The 25755-nt window shown below is 44.2% G+C and overlaps 1 protein-coding gene and 1 long non-coding RNA gene across 3 annotated transcripts; both read right to left on the reverse strand.

The window, feature by feature from the left end:
* Positions 1 to 2748: 2748 nt before the first annotated feature.
* Positions 2749 to 4957, reverse strand: LOC119855481 (zinc finger protein 620-like). Of its 2 annotated transcripts, none has more exons than XM_043514874.1 (4): positions 4127 to 4957; positions 3547 to 3673; positions 3348 to 3461; positions 2749 to 2925 (listed from the first exon to the last, which is right to left on the reverse strand). In XM_043514874.1, exons 1-3 carry the CDS (start codon positions 4373 to 4375, stop codon positions 3418 to 3420), a joined length of 420 nt encoding a protein of 139 aa, XP_043370809.1. In that variant the 5' UTR covers positions 4376 to 4957; the 3' UTR covers positions 2749 to 2925; positions 3348 to 3417. The 2 variants fall into 2 exon arrangements, with proteins under 2 accessions (XP_043370809.1, XP_038257481.2); XM_038401553.2 differs by having other exon boundaries at positions 2749 to 2928.
* Positions 4958 to 5003: 46 nt separating this feature from the next.
* On the reverse strand, positions 5004 to 6731 carry LOC122460294. Its single transcript, XR_006281535.1, has 4 exons — positions 6607 to 6731; positions 6342 to 6450; positions 5658 to 5771; positions 5004 to 5112 (listed from the first exon to the last, which is right to left on the reverse strand). It is a non-coding gene; the product is annotated as an uncharacterized LOC122460294 (long non-coding RNA).
* Between the last annotated feature and the right edge of the window lie 19024 nt (positions 6732 to 25755).

Below are 25755 nucleotides of genomic sequence, written 5' to 3' on the forward strand. Positions count from 1 at the left end.
CAAGCTGATTATCAACATAGCACCCAGCTATTTCCCCTTCAAAACAAACACCACACTTGTAGAGATATGTTTGTAGAATATTATAATTTAGAGACACTCCCTCATAATGGACAGTATTATGGACAAAGGAATTTGGAGAAGTGCTCTGGAGGCGGTGGGGGTGGGGTTTGGGAACTTTGCAGAGCTGTGTGCAGCAGTTCACCACAATAGCTGTCCAGTTCGTTTTATTAAAGTTTTGTTCCTTTCTCATTCACTGGTTTGCTATTTAATGATCGTTACATGGTGTCACGATCGTTATATGGTGTCAGAAGTGCTGAAAGAGAAGGAAACTGCAGTCATTTTGAAGTTAACTCTTGTGTTTGCAACTGAAAGAAGAGACAAAGGGAGAAACCAGAGAAGACTTTAGAGACAGAGCTGCAAGCCTATGTAGATTTGATTGTAAAGTCAATTCCCACAGCTAAAAGGAAACTGCAACAAATAAGAGAGGAAAGGGAGCAAAATGAATCATTGGGAATCCTTAAAGAAGTGATAATTAAAGGGTGGCCTGAAGAAATAAGCAGTTGCTGTCCAAGTATAAGAGAGTATTGGAACTGCAAACATGAGCTTACTGTGATAGATGGGGTGATTTTCAAGGGCAGTAAGATTGTAATTACAATGAGCCTCTGTACAGAAATGCTACAGAAAATCCACAAGGGTCATTTAGGAATTGAGAAGTGCAAACAACGAGCATGAGAGGTGCTGCACTGGCCACGGATCAATCATGACATTACTCATGTGGTCGGAAACTGCTTTTCATGCTTGAAATACAAGCCATGCCAACAGGCAGAGTGACTGAGACCTCATCCAGTTCCACAGATTTATGAGGAGGTAGGCACGGATTTATTTACCTGGCAACCAAAGGATTATTTAAGAGTCACAGATTATTATTTTCTTCATCCAGATATTGTCATAACGCACAATACTAATAGTAAGTCAGTGATAGCCGGCATGAAGGGAATCTTCTCCAGACATGGAATTCCAGATGAAGTCTTTAGCGATAATGGACTGCAACTTTCCAGGGCAGATTTTAGGAAATTTGCCATAGATTGGGATTTCATCACAAAACATCAAATCCAAATTGCCCCCAATCAGATGGATTTGTGGAAAGATTTATACAGACAGTAAAGAACCTTATGAAAAAGACTTTTGACAGTGGGGATGATTTGTATAAAGGGTTACTGGTTTACCAAAGTACACCCCTGGAGAATGGCTTTTCTCCAGCTCTGATGTTAATGGGAAGAAGGATCAGATCTAATTTACCAGTTACTGAGAATTTATTGAAATCTCATAACAATGAAACCATACAGAAGATGAAAGAAAATCAGAAGTGGAAACAGAAATATTATTTTGACAAAAGGACCCGTGATCTCCCTTCTCGTAACCCAGGTGTTGGAGTGTTCCCAAGGAATCACACCTCTAATACTTGAGACCAAAGAGGTATCATTAAAGAACAGCTGCATCCAAGGTCTATGTAGACCAGACAGTCCAGGAGGACACATTTCGATGTAATCAAAGGGATCTATGAGTAATCTCAGAAAGTTCCAACACATTGATAGTAGATATGGACTCTGGCATTTCCCAACTGACTGATCCTTTATCATCAACGCACAAAGGAGAAACTGTCAAAGAACAAGAGAACAACTCAGACTGTAATGAAAGGTTGATACTGAGAAGACCAAAGCAGGAGATTAAATGTCCTGAAAGACCATAGAGACTTGCTAACATGCCCGGGGAATAGGTATTTGAAGAAAGTGAGTGGTAAAGACTCAATCAAGAGTGATATGCTGGTAACCTCTCCTCACTAGGTAGATGACGCATTGGGTTTATGGAAATGTACTACATAGGTTGAGAATTTAACGCAAGTGTTATTAGATAGTTGTTAGCTATATATATATATATATATATATGGGTTAATTCATTTCTCTTTAAAAGGGAAGATGTAGAGATATGTTTGTAGATTATAATTTAGAGATGCTCCCTTATAAGGGACAGTATTATGAACGTAGGAATTTGGAGATATTCCCTGGACGCAGGGTGTTGGGTACACCGCATGGCTGTGTGCAGTTCACCACATTAGCTCTCCAGTTTGTTTTATGAAAATTGTATTCCTTTCTCATTCACTGGTTTGTTATTTAATGAACCTCAAGGTTGTTACAACCACAATGATTCCTAAATGTTTGATCCCCCAGGACCCACATTGCTCTCCTTCTGGCTCTACACACCCAATCCCCTAATCTCTACAATAACCGCTCCTTCCAGCACATTGTGCTTAGCATCCAGCTCCCTCACATTCTGGTTTATACCTCCCATCCCTCTCTCATCAATTCTAGGTGTTCTACTGTCCTCCTGGGGAAGGATTTTGCCAACAAAATGATCTCCAAAGGATCAATCACCTTAGCACATGCTCCCTCTCCTAATCACTGCTGCCCCACTTCCCTCACATGATGTCATTTTTAATCTGTTTGTTTTGGGCAGTGCCCTACATTGCCCATGTGCCCCCAGAAAGTGCAGCTCTCATTGATTTCTGTCCCATCTCTCATGCATTATTAATGGATCTTCCACAGGAATCAATGGGCATGCTCAGTCTGGGATAGGGTTTCACTCCCCCGTGGGTTCTCTGGTGTCGAGTGAGCAATGAATTCTGGCTGAAGCTTTTCCCACACTGAGCACATGTATAGGGTTTCTCTCTTGTGTGGATTCACTGATGTCGAGTCAGATCGGATTTCCGTCTAAAACTCTTCTCACAGTCAGAACATCTGTAGGGTCTCTCTCCCATTTGCAATCTCTGATGTTTAATAAGATCTGCACACATGTTCAGTCTCTCTCTCTTGTGTATTATCAGAGAAGAATTCTCCTCCTTATTTTCACTCAAGAAGATCTCATCATCTGCTGGAATAAAAATATATATGATTTCTTTGGGGGAAAACAATTTCAAACGCCAGAACTAAGAACGGCAAAGGATTTATCCCAAATCTAAAAACTATTTATGAGACTGATAATCAGGAACCAAATCTTTAGAGAAAGGGTGGGGCCAATTCTGAAGCAGAGTAATGAAGACTAAGGCTCATATCCTTAATAGTATTAGATGCCTAACACCCATTGGACTAAAGGACTAAGCACAGGGCTAGCATCCAGGAATGCTTAAATTCTAGTCACAACTCTGACCAATTCACTAAATGAATGCCCTTTGGACATGTGAAACACTATAATGGTCACCAAATGTTATTAACTGATGACTGTCTTGGAATTCCAGCATTATACTTTACTCGTGGATAGTTTCACAGTTGGTTCAACAACTTACTCTTTACCTGTCTGGGTAGCTTTCAGAACCTCTCTTTGTTTGGTGGCCTGGAGATCTGGGACACATGGTTCTTCCCCTCATTCCATCTGGGAAATCACATCAGGTTTGGGAACCAGAAATCCTATTCATGAGACAGAAAACGGTTGATGTCCTGCTTTGTTAAATATTTGGGCAGTATTTATTAAACAATGAAAACAATCATTCACCGAGAGAGATCACAGTCTCAAATGTCTCCCACATGACATCCCCGTAGAGTTCTCTCTGCCTTTCATCCAAAAGTGCCCATTCTTCCTGGGTGAAGTACACAGCCACTTCCTCGAATGTTGTCTGTATCTGAAACAGGAAGAGTTCCCTACTCAGCTGACAACCCTAATGGTCAGTCACTAGCTGGGTAGCAGAGGACAGAGCAGCAGCATTAGGGCAGTGTGAAAAGCATCCTGAATGTAAGAGGCAGGATACACGGGGAAGGCATATTTCTGTATATATCCCCCCTGAAAGCTTTGTGGATTTGTTTTATGCAATGAAGAAGAGTGAGAAGTGGCAAAGAAAAGAGAAGAGAGAAAGACTGCAAAAGATGAAGAGAGTCAGGGAGGTTTGTGGGCTTGTTTTGTTTAAAGACAAGGGAAGGAGGAAAAAATTGGAGAAAGGGAGAGGATTAAATTGCAAAGTGGCATAAATTAAATTCATCCGACTGTTAAGAATTACTTACATTAAGTAAGCTTATAAACGTCAAGTGGATGGTAAGAAGATGTCCCCTCTTTGTCAGACCAGACCTTCAGGACTCACCATTTTCCGGTGCTGGATGAGTTGTAATTTCCGACCGAAGCTTTTCCCACACTTAGTGCATTTATAGGGTTTCTCCTCCATGTGGACCGTCTGGTGACGAATAAGGTGTGAGCTCCAGGAGAAGCTTTTCTTACATTCAGGGCACTTATAGGGTCTCTGACCTGTGTGAATCCTCTGATGTTTAATAAGTGTTGACCTGCCGCTAAAACTTTTCCAACACTGAGTACATGCGTAGAGTTTCTCTCCCATGTGGATTGTCTGATGTACAATCAGGTCTGAGTTCTGACTAAATCTCTTCTCGCTTTCAGCACATTTATGCTGCTTGTTCTCTGTGTGGATTCTCTCATGCTGAATGAGTGTTGAGCTCCGACTGAAGCTTTTCCCACATGCTACACATCTGAAGGGTTTCTCTCTGATGTGGATTTTCTGATGCTGTGCAAGCGTTGAGTGTTTATTGAAGCTTTTCCCACATTCGATGCATCAGTAGGGCCTCTCTCCCCTGTGGATTTTCTGATGATGAATGAATGTGGAGCTCAGAGTGAAGCCTGTTCCACATTCCAGACATTTATAGGGTTTCTCTCCCATGTGGATTCCCTGATGCTGACTAAGTTTGGAGTTCTGAAGGAAGCTTTTCCCACACTCAGTACATTTATAAGGTTTTTCTCCCGTGTGGAGTTTCTGGTGTGTAATAAGATTTGATCTCAGACAGAAGCTTTTCACACATCCTATACATGTATTTGGACTGTATACAATGATGCTCTTGTGTGTCCCCAAACCTCTTTCACAGTGAACCGATTTACCCTGGTTCTTCTCTACAGAATTTCCCTCTTTCCTTTCCAACCTGCTCTGACTCTCAGAGATTTTTCCACAGTCAATATTCTGGGCAATATCCCGTGCTGGTCTCCCAGCTAATGTCCAGTGTGGTTCTGTCTTTTCAGGACCTTCCTGCTGAGGAGTGACCTCTTCAGTGATGATCCTATCATCTGCTAGAATAAAAATAAAATGAACCATCATTATTTATAAGACTGAAAACCAAGATTTCAATCTTTTGCATCCCTTCCACACAGGGTATCAGTTCTGTTTCAAGATCCCCTCCGAGCACTCAGATAAAAGATGGATAAAGGGACCACTGATAGATGACCGTGCTTTACAATACCGGTTAACTTGAGATGAGACACACCCGGGAGACCATTGGGGATTAGTTGGAACTCCATGCATCAATGTCATCTAAGTCTAAGATAGCTACTGTACTAGTGTGATGCAAGACTGCATTTTAAAGGCTCTTTGACTCGACTTTTTGGCTAGCTGTCACTGTTGGAATTCCCCTCAGCAATCAGTCTCCTGGCTAGTGTCCTCTGATTCTGATTCATGTTGTTCTGACCACCATGTGGGAGCATTGAGTATATGCACCTGTTTCTCAAGGAAACATATCCTTTTGATATAAGTTATGGGAAGGGATACCATATACAGTACTACAATGAGGGAGACCTTAGAGATGCATATAAATAATGAACATAAAATAAACTCTCACCAGTGCAGGTGCCTCTAAAGATTTCTCTTTTCTTGGAGTCTTGGAGAGTCAGAGCACCTGACTTTTTCCCTTGTTCCTCCTGGGAGATCACATCAGGCTTGGAAATCATAAATCCTACTCATGAGGAAACAAAACAAGGGATAGCAAACATTGTTAAATACCTGTAGAGTACTCACTACAAGCAATGACCTGTTATTTTAAAACTATCTCCTGTATATGCCGGCATGCCTGTTAGCTGAACAGACAGAATATGTTTACAGAGCTCTTGTGGGAAAGCAAAACTTTTACAGTGGGAGATTCAGAGATATGCACACATATGGGGACTTGATGACTCAGCACAAGTATTAAGCTTCTGGTACTTGATCATTTCCATACTTGCAGATAAATCAGAGATCCTTCTGAGAATGAAGCCAGAGCTAAGGAAGGGGAATAAATTATTTTATATTACTATAAACATGTACATTTAAATGCAAGTATTCTCCTTTCATAGAATGCTCTTAGCCTGGAAGGAGTAGCACCACCACTGTATTTCTAAAGTTAGTATTTAATTGAAGGGACACAGTCTCTATCACACAGGGATCTGAGAATGATATAAATTAATTCTCTGGAAACATAAGGAATCCAGAAAAGAACCCTGAGCAGAAGCCAGACTGGGAACTTAACAGACACAAAAGGTGCTATTACCTATCAAGAGCTTGGTGTCACAATCCTCCTGCATGATATCCCTCCAGACACTTCTCTTTTCTTCATCCCAAAGAGTTCCCTTGTCTTTGATGTAGAATGTCTCTGCCATCTGAAAGTACAACCATTCCCTGGTCACTGCCTACAGCTCCAGCAATAATTCCACCTCTGGAGAGAGAGGGAAGGAGCTGTCAGTGTCAGGGCAGCATGAATAGCTTTTACCAGCACAGGCGGCTCTAGGGATAAGGGCGGAGCTGGTGCAACATACCTGCACAAGGTCTGTGTGTTTATGCAGGTTGATGTGGGCCAGGGTGTGGAAGCTAACAGGAGATAGAGAGGGACAAAATGTCTTTTGTGATCAACAAATTGATTTTAAACTAAAAGGTGAATTTTACATATACAGTGTCCCCGCCCCCCACCCATCCCCCTCAGACAAGGCAGCTGGAGCTCTGTGGAACATAACAACATTAGAAATATAATAATAATAATGAAAAAGTCAAACTGAAGCAATTGAGGAATCCAAGAGGAAAAAAAGGAGGGAAATGATCGCAAAAAATAATAAATATGGGGCCAACAATGCACAGTCTGAAGAACAATTCCAGTGTAAAAGTAGCTACCTTTTAAATGTGTGGTGCGATGGATTTCCTGGATGGGAAATGGCTCTATATCGTCAGGAAAAGTATGATCGCCTGACAACTGAAGATGCCACAGTAGGATCCCTATAAGCCATGTTGTGTGGAACACAGATAAGCAGCAGGATGAGGCTCAAGGATGAGGTCACAAATATAGCTAAAACTGCCATTAAAAGCTTATAGTCAATTCACCATCTTAGACATAGCAAATGTAAAGAACGCAAAGCAGCCATGGTTGCTCAAAACAGTAAGCACAGAGGCTGCTGTGGTTCGAACAAGCTGCAAATGACATGGAAGCCCTGCTAAGAGTGAAGCACAATAACTGAGCCTTGTGGTCATGAGGCAAGATGCTACTGCAGCAATGGTCATCACAGGACAAATAAAGGCGTACCTTCAAGATTGGTGTAACTCCAGTGAACTGTCATGTTATGTCCAACTGGGAGTTTTCTGTGGAAAGGGCAAAAGCAACAAAACAATTCTTAACCTGACTCACTACTTCTGAATAAATCCCTTCAGCAAGTGGTGACAGGAAGGAGAAGTGAGGCATCATGTAGAAAAGACCCACTATCCAGAATCGAGACTTCTGTTCTCCCAGAAATAAGGATGAGGTAGCTCCAGTTCATCCAACCGGTGACAGCATCCGATAATTCCTCCAGAAGAGAGACCAAACTTGCAGGATCCACAGGGCAATGTATCTCATAAGCTATGTAGCTTAGTGATGATACTCTTCCACTTGGATAGAAATTTTGGTACATTTTTAAAATATATAGCAACAGGGGAGACTGGATTGCTCAAAGAAGGACACCGCATTACAGATCTGTCCATGAGGATGTAATTTTCCATCCCCACTAACTGACTGCTAACATTTAGGTATGACTAGATCTTCTGGAGAGCAACTTCTCTTATGGCTTGATCCAGAGCCCACTGAAGTCAAAGGAAAGCCTCCAACTGATTTCAGCAGGCACTGGATCAGACCTTTAGTCAGCAAAGCAACTACCCATGGTTAGTCATATAAAAAGACACCAAGAAGTGCAGCATGACCAAATTGAACCTGTCCTATAATTAACAGCATGATCCTGATCAGCATGGCCTCAGCACCGAAGGAAGCCCAGCACCCGGGCTGGAACCTGCTATGATGTCATTGGTGTCCAAGTGCATGTTGGATAAATAGCTACCAGCTTCTCCATTTATCTCCTTCTCTAAAGATAGGAAGGTAGAGACTGGGCAATATTTGATGTTAATCACTTCAGCATCAAGCAATGTTTTTTTGAAGGAAGGGTTGAGCCTCTGCAGACTTACAGCTATTCCACACCCTCCCCTTACAAAGTGTGGTGTTGATGATGCCGGTGAATAAACGTGGAGGTGCAATGGAGCAGATTCTGGCAATACTTGATGTTTGGAAGAGGGTAGCTGCGGTCTGAGATGTAGTGAGGAGATATGGGTGGGTGTGGTAGGAGGCAATGTTTGTGAATGGTGTTTGGGGTAGAGTGCGTGATAGAGGGTGCTGTGGAGGAAGCATGTAGTAGACAAAGATGAGCTGTGGGCAGGGTGTTTCCACTCCTGGTTCTACCATCGCTGCAGAGGAAACTTCCATTTGGTAGCACTAGCTAGTTCTTGGGGAATGTTTGGGTTTGGTCTACACATACACATTTTATTGGTATAGCTATGTAGGTCAGGGTGTGTGAGTTTTTACCAACATAGTGAGACTGATGCAACCTCTTGGGTGGATAGTTATATTTGTATAATGGTGCCATATACTGGTATAGTATTCCCCTTCCCAAAGAGGAATAAACGATACCAATATGAACTCATTTATATCCATACAAGTGCATCTGCACTAGGGGATTGGACTGCTTTAGCCACACCCGTACAGTCAGAGCTGTACAATTTACTCCTATAGTCAAGCTCTTACTCACCATCCCCCTTCCTGAAATCCTGGTAGAGACGGTCAGCTATCACCAAGCTGTGCTGAGGATGCACATACCCATGTGCGGTGCCTGAACTAGCTGGATTGTTTCTTATTTCCAGCCGGGTGCAGCTCAGACTCCAGTCCCCTTCCTGCCCTTACCAGGTCCTGCTGCCAGCAATTCCAGACCTCTCCGCTATTTTCTGTCCCGTGCCCCTCGCCTGAGGCAGCCCACGGCTCTCTCCGCTCCCTTTATCCCAGACCCCCGACTCATGGCTCAGCTGGCAGCAGGGACAGAGTTGTTAATTTGATCCATGACGTGTGCTGGGGCACAGAGAGCATGGGCTGAGATGGATCCAGGGTCCAAGTGCCATGAGTGATCTCAGTGCAGAGGGACACACCAGATTTCCAAGGGATGGCTGGGGCAGGATGTTCCATGTGCATTTCGCTTCCCTTCATGTTACTTCCCGGTCCTCTCTGAGAAAGGGAGGCATCACTTGCTCTCTGGTTTTAATCCTTAACTCCCCAGATTCAGAGAAATAAGTAACTCTTTCCTAAAATGCTCTGTTCTCTCCATCCCCTTAGCTTGCTCAGAAACAGCAATTCCCATTCATGCCAGATCGGATCGGATCATCTAGCCCAGCAACCCCGCCCTGATAGTAAAGAGAAAGTGCAAAGAAACCCTGTAATGGACAGTTAAGGAATAACCTGTCCCTGTGCTCTATCACTAACCCCCAAAGTTACAAAATTGAGTTAGGTCACCAAAAATCATGAGATTATTAAAAAATATAATTTAAAAATGCATTATGGTGTAGCTCACCTTTTCAAGCTGTTCTGGACAACCACAGTGGGTAGAAACTTATTTTTTTCAATGAAAGCTGAGATTCTCATATATTCAGACAATTCCAACAGCTGGGACCCTAAAACAAACACTAATTATTTACAAGACTCAGAATAAAATTGGGAGAGATGGGGGATGGGAGAAGCTTCTTTCTAGGCACTAGCAGTAATGGGTTGGCCTATACCCTCTAGCATCAGGGATTATCCTCCCTCCTCATATTTATTATATCTAATGTAATTGTGGATGTTCTCATTGTCCATATAAATGTCTCATCCTTTTAAAAATCTTGCTGAAGTCTTGGCCTCAATAATATCTTGTGGCAGTGAGTCTCACAGGCCAATCATACATTGTGCAAAATGTATGGATTCCCTTTAGTCAGCTTTAAAGTTTGTTTTCTGTTTCCTTTCATGTCCACGTGTTCTCCTGAGAAAGTGTAAACAGGAGAGCCTGACTGCCCTTCTTCAGTCTAGTGATCTCAGTCCTATTCCTGTCACTGCTAATGAAGAAAGAGCCTCCGCTGCAACTCATGCCATCTGAAGCATAGAGGTATGAAGACTTTAGATACACATAATCCCCTTCTATTCCTTGTACTTCCGGGAAAGTATGTCTCTGATTCTGATTATAGGGGCTCAGATCCATGTTCGCAAGGCCCCAACCCAATATCTCCGCCTGGGAGAGGAGGGGGCATAACCAGTGCCCTCCAATAGGAATGAGTGCTAATTTGCATACCACGCAGTACATTGAAATATTCATTTTGACATTATTTTTGGGAAAATTCAGCATCGGAATGAATCAAGTCATTGCTATTTCATCTCTGGTGTTTCCCTATGTTTGAAAATATTTTTGGTAAGAGAGAGATGAGTCACCTGGCACTTAGTAAATATCATCCAGATTTGGGCAGTCATTCCAGGAAGTGCAATTTGTATAACTGAAACTCTGTTAGTATTTGTTTAATAGAGTTTCTTGTTTTTGCAGGAGATCCTCATTTAGCTAGCTTGAATGAAAAGTATTGCTGTTCTAAGGTGTTTTGTTTATGTATGTGTGTGTAAAAATAGCCCATGGTATAATGCAGTCTCTGCTACTTATGGTTGGCAGCTGACTAGGTAGGAATCCAACCATTGCGTGGGGCTCTGGGCTTTGTGCATTTTCAAGTTAGCTGGAGAGGAATGTTGAAGCTGAGGAGCAGAGAAAAGAGCCAGAGGAAAAAGAGAGGCACCAATCTTTGATGAGGTGCGTTGAGGGAGTCCAAATGATATCAGGGGCTGTTGGGGCAAATCATTCATTGGAGTGGCTTCTCAGTATGCAGGGAGAGAGCCATAGTAATTCACTGTATTTCTAGATTAGTTGTGGGGGGTGAGGGTCTCTGTGCATGTGCGCAGGGGCAGATTAGTTTGTTGGGCAGTGGTTTGTGGGGGGGGGGGGCAGGGCTAGATTGAGGAATAGATACTGTTGGCCTGAGCATAGGACAAGAGCTCCTGGGAAGGATATGATTACATCAGTATCTCACCTTTCACATTTTTATGCAAGTTTCTAGTGCTTGTGGTTGTGAAGAAACACTCAAAGACATGACTCCAGTGTAACTGATGTGGGGGCATCTGCGGAGAGCTGGGAACAACGGGATGAATTTTCCAAGTCATCTCAATCGCATGTTGATTTCTTTGCCCTCAGAGCCCTGCCAATGTCATGCCAGCAGAGGACTCTGTGTGTGGCAGGAGAAGAAGAGCACAGTGGGGCTAGCCATCCAAGCAAATGGCCACTGGGATGGATTTCTGGTAAGTACTAGGGAGCCTTGTGCTGCTGCTCCTGCCTCTCTGTGGGGTGGGTGCCAGAGACAACACTTGATGCCATTCATGCTGATCCTGAAAGGGTTGGGGAGATGGGTTTGTTGCCATCCCTTGGGGGGGAAAGTGGCTCCATGCCACTGCCTTGCTGGGTGGAGAAGTGGGCCTCCTTTCACTGTTACTCCAAGTGGGGAGTGGGGCCAGAGTGTGAGGTTCACATGTGAGTGTGGGTTTGTGTGTGCATGTGTGTCAGAAGGCAGGCAGCAGATTAATTCACTGATAGTTAGGAACTAAAGTGCTTGGTCATGGAGTGGGGGCTTCCAGCTCCTCTTCTTTAGTTTGGGTCTCAGTACTGTGAAGAGTTCATGGCAGCTCCTCTCTCAGTGGGTTGAGAGCACCTGCCCCATCAGCTGCCCCTCTATAGCCTTGTCTTAAACTAGGGATTTGTGCAGTTTCAGCCATTGGTGGCCAATCATTAGTGTAGCTGAGACAGGCAAAGACACAGTTTGCACCTGAGGAGGTTATGCCTCTTTGAAACTCAAAGTAAGATGGGTACCCGCATGGCCCCACAGTATGCCAACATTTTTATGGCTGACTTAGAACGCTTCCTCAGCTCTCGTCCCCTAATGCCCCTACTGTACTTGCGCTATATTGATGACATCTTCATCATCTGGACCCATGGAAAAGAAACCCTTGAGGAATTCCACCACGATTTCAACAATTTCCATCCCACCATCAACCTCAGCCTGGACCAGTCCACACAAGAGATCCACTTCCTGGACACTACGGTGCTAATAAGCGATGGTCACATAAACAACACCCTATATCGGAAACCTACTGACCGCTATTCCTACCTACATGCCTCTAGCTTTCATCCAGATCATACCACACGATCCATTGTCTACAGCCAAGCTCTACGATATAACCGCATTTGCTCCAACCCTCAGACAGAGACAAACACCTACAAGATCTCTATCATGCATTCCTACAACTACAATACCCACCTGCTGAAGTGAAGAAACAGATTGACAGAGCCAGAAGAGTACCCAGAAGTCACCTACTACAGGACAGGCCCAACAAAGAAAATAACAGAACGCCACTAGCCATCACCTTCAGCCCCCAACTAAAACCTCTCCAACGCATCATCAAGGATCTACAACCCATCCTGAAGGACGACCCATCACTCTCACAGATCTTGGGGGAGAGGCCAGTCCTTGCTTACAGACAGCCCCCCAATCTGAAGCAAATACTCACCAGCAACCACACAACAGAACCACTAACCCAGGAACCTATCCTTGCAACAAAGCCCGTTGCCAACTCTGCCCACATATCTATTCAGGGGACACCATCATAGGGCCTAATCACATCAGCCACACTATCAGAGGCTCGTTCACCTGCGCATCTACCAATGTGATATATGCCATCATGTGCCAGCAATGCCCCTCTGCCATGTACATTGGTCAAACTGGACAGTCTCTATGTAAAAGAATAAATGGACACAATCAGACGTCAAGAATTATAACATTCAAAAACCAATTGGAGAACATTTCAATCTCTCTGGTCACTCGATTACAGACCTGAGGGTGGCTATTCTTCAACAAAAAAGCTTCAAAGACAGACTCCAATGAGAGACTGCGGAATTGGAATTAATTTGCAAACTGGATACAATTAACTTAGGCGTGAATAGAGACTGGGAATGGATGAGTCATTACACAAAGTAAAACTATTTCCTCATGTTATTTCTCCCTCCCACCCTACCCCCCACTGTTCCTCAGATATTCTTGTTAACTGCTGGAAATAGCCTACCTTGCTTGTCACCATGAAAGGTTTTCCTCCCTCCCCCGCTGCTGCTGGTGATGGCTCATCTTAAGTGATCACTCTCCTTACAGTGTGTATGATAAAACCCATTGTTTCATGTTCTCTGTGTGTGTATATAAATCTCCCCTCTGTATTTTCCACCAAATGCATCCGATGAAGTGAGCTGTAGCTCACGAAAGCTTATGCTCAAATAAATTTGTTAATCTCTAAGGTGCCACAAGTACTCCTTTTCCCACTGCAAATGGCAACTTTGCCTGTCAGCACTAGTGCTTGCACTGATACAGCTACAATAATGGCTGCAACCCAGTGAAAAACCAGTCTGGACTGGGCCTAAAAACATTTATGCAAATTGAAAATCCCCTGTCCCCCCTTTTTTTTTGCCTGAAGATCCTGGCAGGTATGAAGACCCCTGGTGCAAACCCTTCCCTTACCATTCCTCATTGTTGGCATCTCAGTTGAATCTAGGGGCTCAGGTCTGTTTTACAGAGAGAACCCTATCCTCACCCATCACCTGAGAGGGGGCATGGCCTAGCCAGAATCTTCCAATGGGAGCAGGGGCTAATTTGCATGCCAAGTAGGGCCACAAAATATGAATTCTGACATTATTTCTGACGTAATTCTTTATAAGATCTAATCAGATTGCTGCTTCAGCTGTCCTTTGAGACCCTAGATTTGAAAAACCAGTAGACAGCTGCATCTGCTGATGCTTACAGTGGCGCTCCCTCATCTCCAGGAGCTGCCCCCAGATGTGGAAGTAGTTCCTCCTGCTCTCCTCTGCTGGCCTCCTGGAGCCATTCAGGGAAGAGGAAGATACACTAGTTTGTGTTGCTTAGAAGCACTGTACAGCCAGCCCTGAAGTTCCCATGCTACCCCCGCTTGTCCTTCCTCCAGAATTGGCTGGGCAGTAACAAGGGATTCTTGTATTATGAAAACAGCAGAGCCTGGTAATTCTTTTCTAGTACCATCCCCCTCTCTGTCTCTTTGCACATTCTCATCCTCATTGGTTTGAGAGCCTTCCTTTCTGCATCTCCTGTCATACCTGAAGTATGTCATAAATTCTCCTGTATCTTTGAAAAATGGTTCTTTATGTTCTCTGTAGCAAAGCCTATGAATCCTTCCCTCCCCTATTAACACACTTAGGAGTGAATGGTTCTATTTATTTCAGCTCCCTGTGCCTCAGTTTTCCCATCTGTAAAGCGCATTGAGACCTACTTATGAAAAGCGATTATGTAAGAGCAAGGTGATAGAGTTATTCAACGTACAATATTTTTACATCATTGACTGTTGCATTTCATCCCTCCCACCCCCAAGCTTTCAGCTGTCCTGTAATAGATCCCCTCTTTCATTCCATTTTAAAGCAACCTTTGCCAGGAGAATGGATAAATCCATAGTTAAAGCAAACTGGAGTTTTACTGTGATCCAGTGAAATATTCAGAAACTATTTGCTCCTGCAGATAGACTACTGAAATGACACACTTCTCTCAAAAGCATTTATTAGCTTCAGAACCTTCTGGGCCTCTCTACAGACAGGAATAAACAGACTTAATTTGTGTTCTGTGTAATTAAACAACTTCTGGGCTGTTTCATTAGTCTTTGTACACCTGCGATTACAACAGGCTAGTCTCTCTGTATACTTTGCAGAGTGTCTGAGTCTGCCTTCCAGAATCAATGTAACTTAATTTGCACAATAAAGAAACCCAAAGGTTTTAATGCTTCGTGGAGTGACCTCAGGTGACTGTCTCATGTATTTATATTACTGACAGAGAAGACACAGAAGAGAAGGGAAAAAATATCCCTCTTATCCCTCCCAGTCTCTAGTCAATGACCCTCTACAACTCCTCTTCCTGCTATTTTCCTGTTCAGAATCACTCCCCACAACTTGACTGACCACCCAGTGTTTGTTCTCTGCTTTCTCTTCACTTTACTTCTTACCACTCCCTCTACAAGCATCCAGTCTTTTAGTATGACAGCTCCACCCTCCCTCATGCTTTGAGTTCTTACTAGCCAATGTTCAGAACTCCCAATCCCCAAATGAGCAGTAACCTCAGGAACATTAAGTGGAGAACATAGAATATCAGGGTTGGAAGGGACCTCAGGAGATCATCTAGTCCAACCCCGTGCTCAAAGCAGGACCAATCCCCAATTTTTGCCCCAGATCCCTAAATGGCCCCCTCAAGGATTGAACTCACAACCCTGGGTTTAGCAGGCCAATGCTCAAACCACAGAGCTATCTCGCCCCCTAAATGCTTGCTCTCCCTCCAATGCTTGCTGCTCCAGAGGATGTATTTTGTTAATTGGAAGAGTGACTGATGCACCTAAAAATGAAGCTGCCCCCCCCGATTTCCACTCCACGTGGAGACTCTGATGCAATAACAGAAGCGCCTTGTTTCGGAGGCTTTCCCCACACTGTGTACATCTACAGGGGCTTTCCCCTTTGTGGATTCTCTGGTGTCTAACAAGGGGTGAGCTCTGGCTGAAGCTTTTCCCGCACTGGGGGGCATTTATAGGGTCTCTCACCCTTATGAGTGTCGTGAGTGTCTGGTGTCGCAGGAGGTCTGAGCTCTGAAAGAAGCTTTTCCCACACTCCTTACAAGTGTAGGGTTTCTTTCCTGAGTAGGTGCTCTGATGATGAATGAGGTGCAAGCGCTGGCTGAAGCCCTACCTGCACTCAGCACACTGGTAGGATCTCTCTCCCACGTGGATCCGCTACTGGTTAATAAGGTGCATATTGGTGCTGAAGCTCTTCCCACACTCAGGGCATGTGTAGGATCTCTCCCCTTTGTGGGTTCTCTGGTGGTTGATAAAATGGGAACGCCGACCAAAGCCTTTCCCGCACTCAGCACACTGGTAGCGTCTCTGTCCTGCATGGGTTCTCTGGTGGTTAACGAGGTCCGTGTTGGCACTGAAGCTTTTCCCACACACCTTACCTCTGTAGGGTGCCTCTCCTCTGTGAAGTCTCTGATGAGATGTAAGGGGGGAGCTCTCCTGGAAGCTTTTCCCACACTCAGTATATTTAACAGCTCTCTCTCCCATGTGGGTTCTCTGATGTTGAATAACCTCCAAGCTCTAATTGATGTTTTCCCTACATTCGCTCCATGTGCCCAGCCTCTCTCCTATGTGGGATTTCTGGCAAAGACTCATTTCTCTGAGGTTCTTGAAACTTATTTCCTGGTGAGTGGTTTTACCCTGGCTCTTCCACACAGGGGTTTTCCTCTCACTTTCTGACTTGTACTCACTGTCGCAGGCTTTTCTTCAGTCAGAAGTTTGGGAAATATTATCGTTGGATCTTTCCAAGAATGTCTCTTGTGTTCCCACTGGCTCAGCTCCTTTATGAGAAGGAGAATCCAGCAGAAACCTCTCCATCAAGAACGCCTCATCTTCTGGAATAAAAAGAAAATACGCACATGATCTGTGAACTTGGAACAAATACAAGTGCGGAATAGGTAAACTTCAAAATCACAACCCCAAATCAGAATAAGATAAGAGAGATAAATATTCAGGAGCCAAATCTTCATAATCCTTGATCAGAATGTCAGAAGGGGACAAACTGTGCTTATAAATCCCATTTGAATATTAAGGTGCAGGGAAGGACATCAATCAGTACTGATAGAAAGCCCTGCATAACATCTGCAACAAGGATATGACAGCAATTGGAACAAGAGAGGACAATATTATTTGAGACAGAATCTGAAGGTCTCATGCTGGCTTTTCTGAAATTCCATCTTCTTATTTATACTCTAATTGTTTCAGATTGTTTATGCTCATTCCTCCCCTGTAGAGAAACCTCTCGGGATCACCCTATCCACAGAGACCTGAAGATCTGGAAAACAAGTCTCTTCCCCTTATTTCATACAGGAGATCACATCAGGTTGGATATTGTAATTCCTGATCACAGGAAGAAAAGCAGGTGATATCACAAAATACAGCTGTTTGCTCACATCCTCTCTCACACAGAAACTCAACTTTACTTCTCCATTCTGGTTTCTCATGGGAATAATCAGGTTTGAGTGTCCTTTCCTGTTCCCCACACCTCTCAGATGCTTAATGAATGAGCTGGAAAGCCTCAGTCAGTGTGACTGCCTGCTCCATGGTTTCTGGATGACGTTCCCAGACCCAGGTCTGAATTTCCTCAGGCAAGATGGTCAGTAACTGCTCGAGAACTAGCAGCTCCATGATCTGCTCCTTCGTATGATTCTCCAGCTTAAGCCGTTGGTGGGAAAGTTCACGGAGTCAGCTGCACACGTCTTGGGGTCCTTCTGCCGCCCAGTAGCTGAACAGTCTAAAGCGTTGGCAGTGTGTCTCCATGCCAGTATTGTAATCTCACAGGATGGCTTCCTTCACTTTATCATAGTCTCCTCCCTCTTTATTATCTGGTCTACTTTATTATCTGGCCTTTAGGACTTTTGCACTGAGGCAGGGTAGGAGTCAAATTACCCACTGTCCTCTAGACCCCTGGCAGGCTTCAGCTGCTTGTTCACAGGAGCTGAGATAGTTCACCCTCTGTTGTTATCTCAGATATCTTTGAGTTCTCCTCTGCAGATGGAGGGGGCTAGTACTGGCATCTGGATTACCTCCTCCGATTAGTCTCCTGTTGCTGCTGCTCATTAGTGGTTGTTGCTACCTCCTTAATTCTTCCATCATCCCAAACTGGATAACAGGACCGGCTTTCCCTGCTCAGTCCAGTTCCTCCTTGGATTTGGGCCTCTGGGCGATACACTGCTCTGCCAAGACAGCTTCACCTTCAACAGGTCCTTCCTTGCTTCAGCCCTGTGCCTCACTCCTCCGCTGCTCCACAGATACACCTTATAACTGACCCACAGCAGCACCTGTTCTAATGCTGCATTCCAAACTACACTGCTAACCCACTCCAGTCCTGATGGGCAGGATCCCCTGCTATTCCAGACCTTAAAAGAAGCCCATGTTCTGTCTAGGGCTGCCTGGTTTTTCCTCTTTCCTTTTCCCAACAGTGACTCTGGCTTTGATTTCTTCTCTCTGTGACCAGTTCCTACAAGCAACAATTCCTTGCTTCTCTATTGCTGCTTTCTGTCCTCTTCCCCTGGAGCCCCGCCCTTGTACTCTCTTTCTGTTGTAACTCTCTCTGCTGTCTCCCCTAATGACAGATGCCCTGACTTACTTCTCCAGCTGGGAGCATGCAAGAGGGATCATTAATTCCTGCTGGTCTTTGGTGGGGAGCCACTTCAAACACCAGGTTCTGCTGTGTGGTCGCTGCACTGAGCCTGGGACACCAGGTTCTCAGTGGCTGAGAACAGGATGTTCCCTCTCTATTAAAGTCCCCCCTTGATGGTACTTCTTGGTGGAGGTCGTAAAAGCTCTATAGTTTTAATCCTTAACTCTCCAGACAAAGGGAAAGTGCTGTTGGTGGGGAGGAGGTGGGAATTGCTGGATCTTTATATCCAGTTATTACTCTCCCTCTGCCCCCTCCCACATTCCGCCTGCTGGAGCAGAGAGTTGGATGGAAGGGGACGTTTTTAGTAGGGGAAGTGAGCAGAGAGAGCCACAGCAGAGGAGAGGGGAAAAGAAAGCCCAGACTAGACAGGGTACAAAGGGAATCAAAGCCTGAACCACAGGAAAAAAAAAATCAAAGCTCCCTCGGACAGCAGCACATTAGACAGGAAGGACTAAAATAGCAGCCAGGTCTTCCCAAATCAGCCAGCCAGCTCAGGAACTGCATTTGGAGGCACAGCTGAAGACCAGCAGGATTTCCCCCAGTCTCAGGCTAGCAAAGTAGCCAGCTAACGGACAGCATGTGGAGTGGTCTGTGAAGCGCAATTCTACCTAACCTCTTCTTTCCACAACTGAAAGTTCAGAGGGCGACTAGAGGGGACCAGAGTCATTTACACCTGTGCAGAGAAAGAAAGAGAGTAGACAGTGTAGAATGCTACCAAATCCGAACAGGGACATTCCCCAACTGCACTGCACTTTCCTGGCACACTATAAACAAGTCCAGGCAGGCCATCAGGATGAGAGTTTCTGATCTTTGTTGTTTTCCAGATTCATTTAAAACAGAGGACTTGGGGGATTTTCTGATTTACCCCCCCCCCCCCAAAAGAGAGATTTATTTGATGTATTTTAATATGTTATTTCCACCACAAATGACAGAGAGAAACCAAGTATGGGTAGGAGTGGGGTACGATGGAGTCAGGGTGGGTTAGTCAGAAGGAAAATCTCATTCTTTTAAATTTCCCAGTGTAGACAGGAAATGTAGACAGCTCCTGCATCTAAACATAATCCTATGCCCTCAGGCCAAGATTTGCAACAGAGACGAATGATTTTGGGTGCCCATCGTTAGACAACTGAAAGGCACCAATTTTTGGAAAATAGGTGCTCAGCAGTTTTGGAAAATCAGGCCCCTGTAAAGTGACTCTGTCTGGGCCCCTGAAATCCCTAGTCACTTTTAAAAACTTTGGCCCCACTGTACAAAAAGCTGTTGTCTCAAATGGTACAAAGAGCTGTCTTCTTCTCAGCTGATTTCTCACTTTAATATGAGAGGTCCTATGGGTGGGAAGAGATGGGAACTGTGGACTAAAACCCATTACAAAGCATCCAGATGGGAAAATATTCTGGAATAGCTTTAGCATAATAACTGGTCCTGAATAGCTCTACCGATCTGTGATAAATGAAGGGGGAGGGGGTAGTTCCCTTTTATGGACCTATCCAGCCAGTTACCTATAAAAGCCCTTCTTAGTAGCTATTCTCTAATTGCTCTACCTATAAAGGGTTAAAAGAAGTGAGTGGGCACCTGGCCAAAAGAGCCAATGGGAAGGCTAGAACGTTTTAAAATTGAAACAAGATTCCCCTTTTGTCTGTCTGTTGTTGTTCTCCAGAGAGAGGGGACAAAGCAGCGATGCTATAAGACGCTTTGGGCCAGGTATGAAAAATTATCAGATCATACCTTGGGAGTTTAATATAAGCCTGGAGCGGCCAGTATTAATTTTTAAAATCCTTGCGGGCCCCCACCTTCTGCACTCAAAGTGCCAGAGTGGGGAATCAGCCTTTACATGATCAATTTCCCTGTATAGACAAGCCCTTAGGATAACTCTATTGTGGTGTTGCCAATTTATCACAAGTTTTTTGCAATATTTGTAAAATCCCCGCTCTAGGAGACTGCTGATTATATGAGAATTTCAGTTTTCATTTCTAGATAGGAAAGTTGCACCAGTTTAACTAGGCTTCGTCTACACCAAAAAGGATTTACTGGTATAGACATACTGGTAGAGATATGTCAGCAGGCCCCCATTGGACACACAGCTTATGCCAGGAAAAGAGTGTGTTTGCTAGTATAGCTTATGCCAGTTCAAATTATACTAGCAAAAGGACTTGTTTGACAGTATAATTGCATCTACAGTGCAGCTTTTGCTGGCACAGCTAAATTGATTGAGGTGTGGTGTTTTCATAAAACATTTAAGTGTAGACCAGATCTAAAATTGATCCATTTAAATCATTATGAACCCTTCTGTGGATACTTATTTCAGTTTGAGTGATTTAACTTAAATCTGTTCCCAGTCAACTTAAACTAAACTGCATAAAGTCACTCTTATACCAAAATAAGTGTCCATACAGGGATTTGCACTGTCTCAACTATATCAATTCAGTCACACCTTAGTTTATACCAGTGCAACTTTCCCTCAGATGGCCAGAAGATGGAGCAGTTGTGAAACATAAAGTATCCCTCCCATTCTTCTGCTCTCTCAGGGATTTTTTTGCTATGCATGATGAAGTGGGTCCTTTCCATCAAACTCCACAAGTTAAATTAGGTGAGCAGGCACCCAACTAGGGTAGACAGAAAACAATGATACAGGCAAGCATGCAGCCACACAGACAGCATTCACACTGGCATGCACACACACAGGGAGGTAGTCAACTAGGTGCTCACCTAGGCCAACAGTGAGGCACGTATCCATGCAGAAAAACCCTAGACAAGGGGGAAGATATTCATACAAGCATTGTAGAAAGCAGAGGGACATACAGAAACTCATGAATATGCTCAGGCAGATGCTCATATACGCTGTCTGTCATGTACCTCAGAGGGTTGGAAGGCAGGCTCAAACTTTAGTATGCAGGCCAGCCTCTTGTCAGGGAAGAAGTGTGTCTAGCTAGGCACACAGGCCTAGATCCATAAAGATCCCCTTATAGACTTAGGCACTTAAGTCCTGTTTTTAGGAGTCACTGTGATCCACCATCACCCCTCTTGGCTGCTGCCTGGCCCTGTAGGCGCCTACATTTGCTAGACACATACGTTTTTGCAGTAAAAGTTCACTACATGCTTGTGTTTCTGCCTCTAAGCATGCGCACTGCTGCCCCACTCTAGGCCTAAACCCCAGAGCAACCCACAAAAGGGAGGAAGATAGGCACTCCTATACTAACGTGTGCAGGGCCTGATCATGATTATAATATAGGTACAGGCCAATTTGGGCTATGTAGCTGTGTAGTAGGGTCCTCAGTGGGCTGGGTGGCCCAGTGGCTAGCATCCACTCAGCCATGGGGTAGTGGTAGGGGAGTCTAGCCCCCCCCCATCAGCTTCCAACCCCAGGCCCTAGGAGGGTCAATAGCATTGACTCTGAAGAGTGGGGACCCTCTGAGTTACCCTCTCTGGGACACTCCCTACCACTGCTCCCTCTACTTCTGGTCCTAGATAAAGAAAAAGAAATCAAACCATCAGCCCCAACCAGACTCAGCATACAGCCTGGTACTTCAGGGAGGGATTGGGGGGGCCCCCTTTGGTAGAAGCCTGCAAGATAGATCTCTGCTCCTCTCCTGCCTTCTGAGCCAGGTTGCTCCTTTTTCAAACCTGTCTCCAGTTGGAGCATGCTCTGCAGGGTTGGACCAGCAGGGCTAACTGGGCCCAGGACTGTCCTTTAACCCCTTCTGTCCCTGTGTGGGGTTTGTATACCCCATCACAAGCTGCTGTAGTAATGCTTAATAATATGTGCACTTAAATGTTTGGAATATGTATTGCGGGTAGTATTATCAGCATAATATATATGTATGCTAGCCAACATATATTAGTCAACACACCTAACTCAGGCTTTGTGGATTGCAGTGTTGTTCCCATAATTTTCAAGGTGCCAAAAAGTTAGATGTTGCGATGCTAAGCTTCACAATGCCTATGCCCCTTAATGGAGCTGGGTTCAAATGTCCCCACAAAATAGCTGTCAGGTGCAGAGACATCAAGGAAGGCAGGCAAGCAACCACAGGCACTAAATTAATAGCAACCCACTGCAAAGGCAGACAGGTAGGGATCCAGCAAACATGGCACTTAAGCACATAGACCAGCGAGCACAGAGAACTGCAGGTGGCTAGGCAGACTACGGGGAGGCTAGCAAGCACCTATACAACTCAATGCCACCTTGCAGGAGCGAAGATAGCTGAATCCCACTGTTTTATCCAGGGAGTCAAGTTCTCAGGTAGCAAATCCACTCTCTTCCCCAAATCAATTCACCAACTGCCCAGCATAATTGGACATAAATCCTGGGACCCACATTCCAGGCACCCCTATTATACCAATAAAATAAAAAACAGCAGGATCTTATTAAAGAAGTTCTGTATTAAAATCACAAATGAGTTTGATTACCCATAGTTTAAATTTCAGGGTATTACTAATTAAGAGGTCTCTTGGTTTTTGGTACTGTTTCTCTCCCTCTCTGTGTGAAACTTGCAAGCTGCTAATTGTGTTAGTACATCCTAAGACAGAGTCTGTTCTCAAAGCAATACTTTGTAACAACAACTACTCACACAGAGAGAGACTCAAAGCAATACTTTGTAACAACAGAACTAGCACACAGATACTCCCCGCCCTTTTGTTGTATTTATCTCGCTTTGTTAACAATTGTGATTAAAATAGAGATAGAGGATGTATGTGGATAGATGCTTGGTGTGAATAATAACTGAATGATCAGGGAGGTGCCAGCCTAAGAATCCAGTATCCATCGGCCGAAGAAGGCGTCAAGTAGAAATAACCAGAGGACCCCCGGAGGGCAGACTGGAATCCACCCAACAGCCTCAAGGATGGGAGAACCGAAGAACAACACGGAGCCGTCAGGAATGTGCCATCTGCTGATTGATTCAGCAACAGCATGATGAAGCAATTCCCATAGATTGGCATAGGAAAAAATGGACTCTAGAAACTGAGAACTTTGGGGTCTGATTCTGCAAACCAACTTCCAGGAGTGTCAGATGTGCATCTGACAAGGCCTTGCTCCCTCCTCGTGTCCAGCCCACCTGGCCAGTGGCTTGGCATGAGCAACTCTAAGGCTGGTAACTATGATAACAACCTTGCAGAACCTGTGTGTGTGTGTGTGTGTGTGTGTATGAATGAATGTGTGAATAAATATGAAATTTAATGGAATGTTATAGCAATAACTAACTGCTTACTATGTTTCTTTCTGTATTCACAATAAATGTGGCATTTTGCCTTTTCCCCTTTAATAAGATCCTGCTGGTTTTTATTTTATTGGTATAACACCCCAGATAAGCAATGGGGCGAATCAGCGAAGGCTTGAAGTCTGTTACTGCTCCGATGAGTATCTGCATTTGGCAGCCAGACCAATCTGTACTCCCACTGCACAAGCCCCTTTTAGCAAAATACAGTGTTCTTGAAAAAATTAACTGAGTACAAGGGAGTCATGGATTAAAATGAAGCAAGCTTGATTGTCTGTGGCCACAGCCATTCTAGAACACACATGGCTCTGGAGCTCTCACATGTGCCTTGAGGAACCAGTTATCTGTGTGTGATGAAGGGTTGTCAACCATTCAGGATTGTCCTGGAGTCTCCAGAAATTAAAGATTAATCTTTTAATTAAAGATGATGTCTTGTGATGGAACCTCCAGGAATGCATCCAACCAAAATTGGCAACCTTAGCTGTTTTGAGGAGTACAGACCCTATGCTGCAACAGCCACAAAGCGGTTAATGGATAGACCTGCTACTTCCCCACTTGTGGCTAATTATTTGACAATAAATAGCTGAGATAAAAGGCTGCAGCTTTAGCAGAAAGGGGTAGCTACTGGAGGGAACTACACTGAGGGAGTGCTTCTGCAGGGAGCTAGTGCTGCCTAAGGAACAGACCCAGAAATGCTATGGGGTGAGAGTGCTAGGAAATAGCTATGTGGGACTGGACTTTCTTAGGACCATGTTGTTGGGTCCCTAGGAAGACTGCAATACAAGGATAAAAGTAGCTGACATGGGCCTGGAAGATCAAGTGAATGTGATCTTAAAAGGTCAGTATATTCTTAATAGCCCTTTACAGCTGGAGAATAAGCCCCCTCATGCTGGGGTTGCAGATAACCTGCAAGGCTAGATCACCCTGTGACTATTCCAGATTACATCTCCCAGTGTTGCTGTTATGGTACAGGCATGCCAAGGCAAAAAAAAATGCTTATTAATCTTCCTAAGTATAGACTGGGTCAGAATGTCCTAGGGCAAGCAAGGTGTGAATTTCTTACGGTCATGATGTGGTAGTAATGTGCTGTCTGGTCTCCAGAACCTCTGCTTTCATCTGAAAGCAAATGAAACTCTTGAGTTGTTTCTTAGGACTCATTGTCATTACATTTTTTTTTTCCATTTATTGGTTGCTAATTAATCTGAGGTAACTAGGCTTTACAAAGATGGTAATCTTGGCAAAGTAATGGGTTGCTGGGAATTCTGAAGATGCGGGGCAGGAAGCAATTGTTCTGGGTCAAACAAACTATTTTGACTTTTTAAACATTTTAATTTTTTTTAAATTGCCTCTTCAGTTTGAAATGTTTCAAATTTTTTTAAATGTTTCACTTTGAAAAGTCACAACAATACTTTTTTTCAGAATCTTTAGCTTCTATTTTTAACAGATGCAGTTCAGCAACACCAAAACTTTGCAAATTTATGTCTACTTTACTGAATTGGTGCTTCTTCCCCCCCCCCCCCACCCCCAAAACCTTAAGCAGAAAAAATGGTACCTAACTCTAGTCTGGACATTTTGTAAATTTTTATTCCAGATTACAAAAGTAGCCTGGAACAAACACTTGAGGAATGTCCAGGCTAGGCTTCAAAAAATATATTGACTACATTGGGTAAGAATACTAGTGTAGACATACCTCTAGTCTGGCAAAGGCCTATGTGGCTCTGCACAGATCCTGGAACAAGAGGGCTAAGAGCTGTAAGCTACCTATTGACCATTAGGGCTTGATTTAAATGCCTAGTGATGCTATGCCATCTCTTATGTGAGAAGGGGGGGGCAGTCACAGACTGCCACAAATTACTGTAAGTGACATCTAATTTTGTGAGTGGTATTTGGGAGACTTACAAGTGGTGCTAAGGCCAAAGATCCTAGCAGAGCCCATAGGCCTAGTGAAGCCTCAATGAGGGAGAGCCAGGTGGCATGCACCATCTACTGTAAGAGGCATCTAACTCTGCTAGGCAGAGTTTAGAGTACCATCACCTTCTTT

This window comes from Dermochelys coriacea, chromosome 1 (genome assembly GCF_009764565.3).
Source record: "Dermochelys coriacea isolate rDerCor1 chromosome 1, rDerCor1.pri.v4, whole genome shotgun sequence".
Lineage (NCBI taxonomy): Eukaryota > Metazoa > Chordata > Testudines > Dermochelyidae > Dermochelys > Dermochelys coriacea.

Coding starts and splice junctions, on each gene's coding strand:
- LOC119855481 (XM_043514874.1), bottom strand. CDS start 4,375: ATGGGAGAGAAACTCTACGCATGTACTCAGTGTTGGAAAAGTTTTAGC. Junction 3,674..4,126: donor TCATCCAGCACCGGAAAATG/GTGAGTCCTGAA, acceptor TTCCTGTTTCAG/ATACAGACAACATTCGAGGA. Junction 3,462..3,546: donor TGAGACTGTGATCTCTCTCG/GTGAATGATTGT, acceptor TCTCATGAATAG/GATTTCTGGTTCCCAAACCT.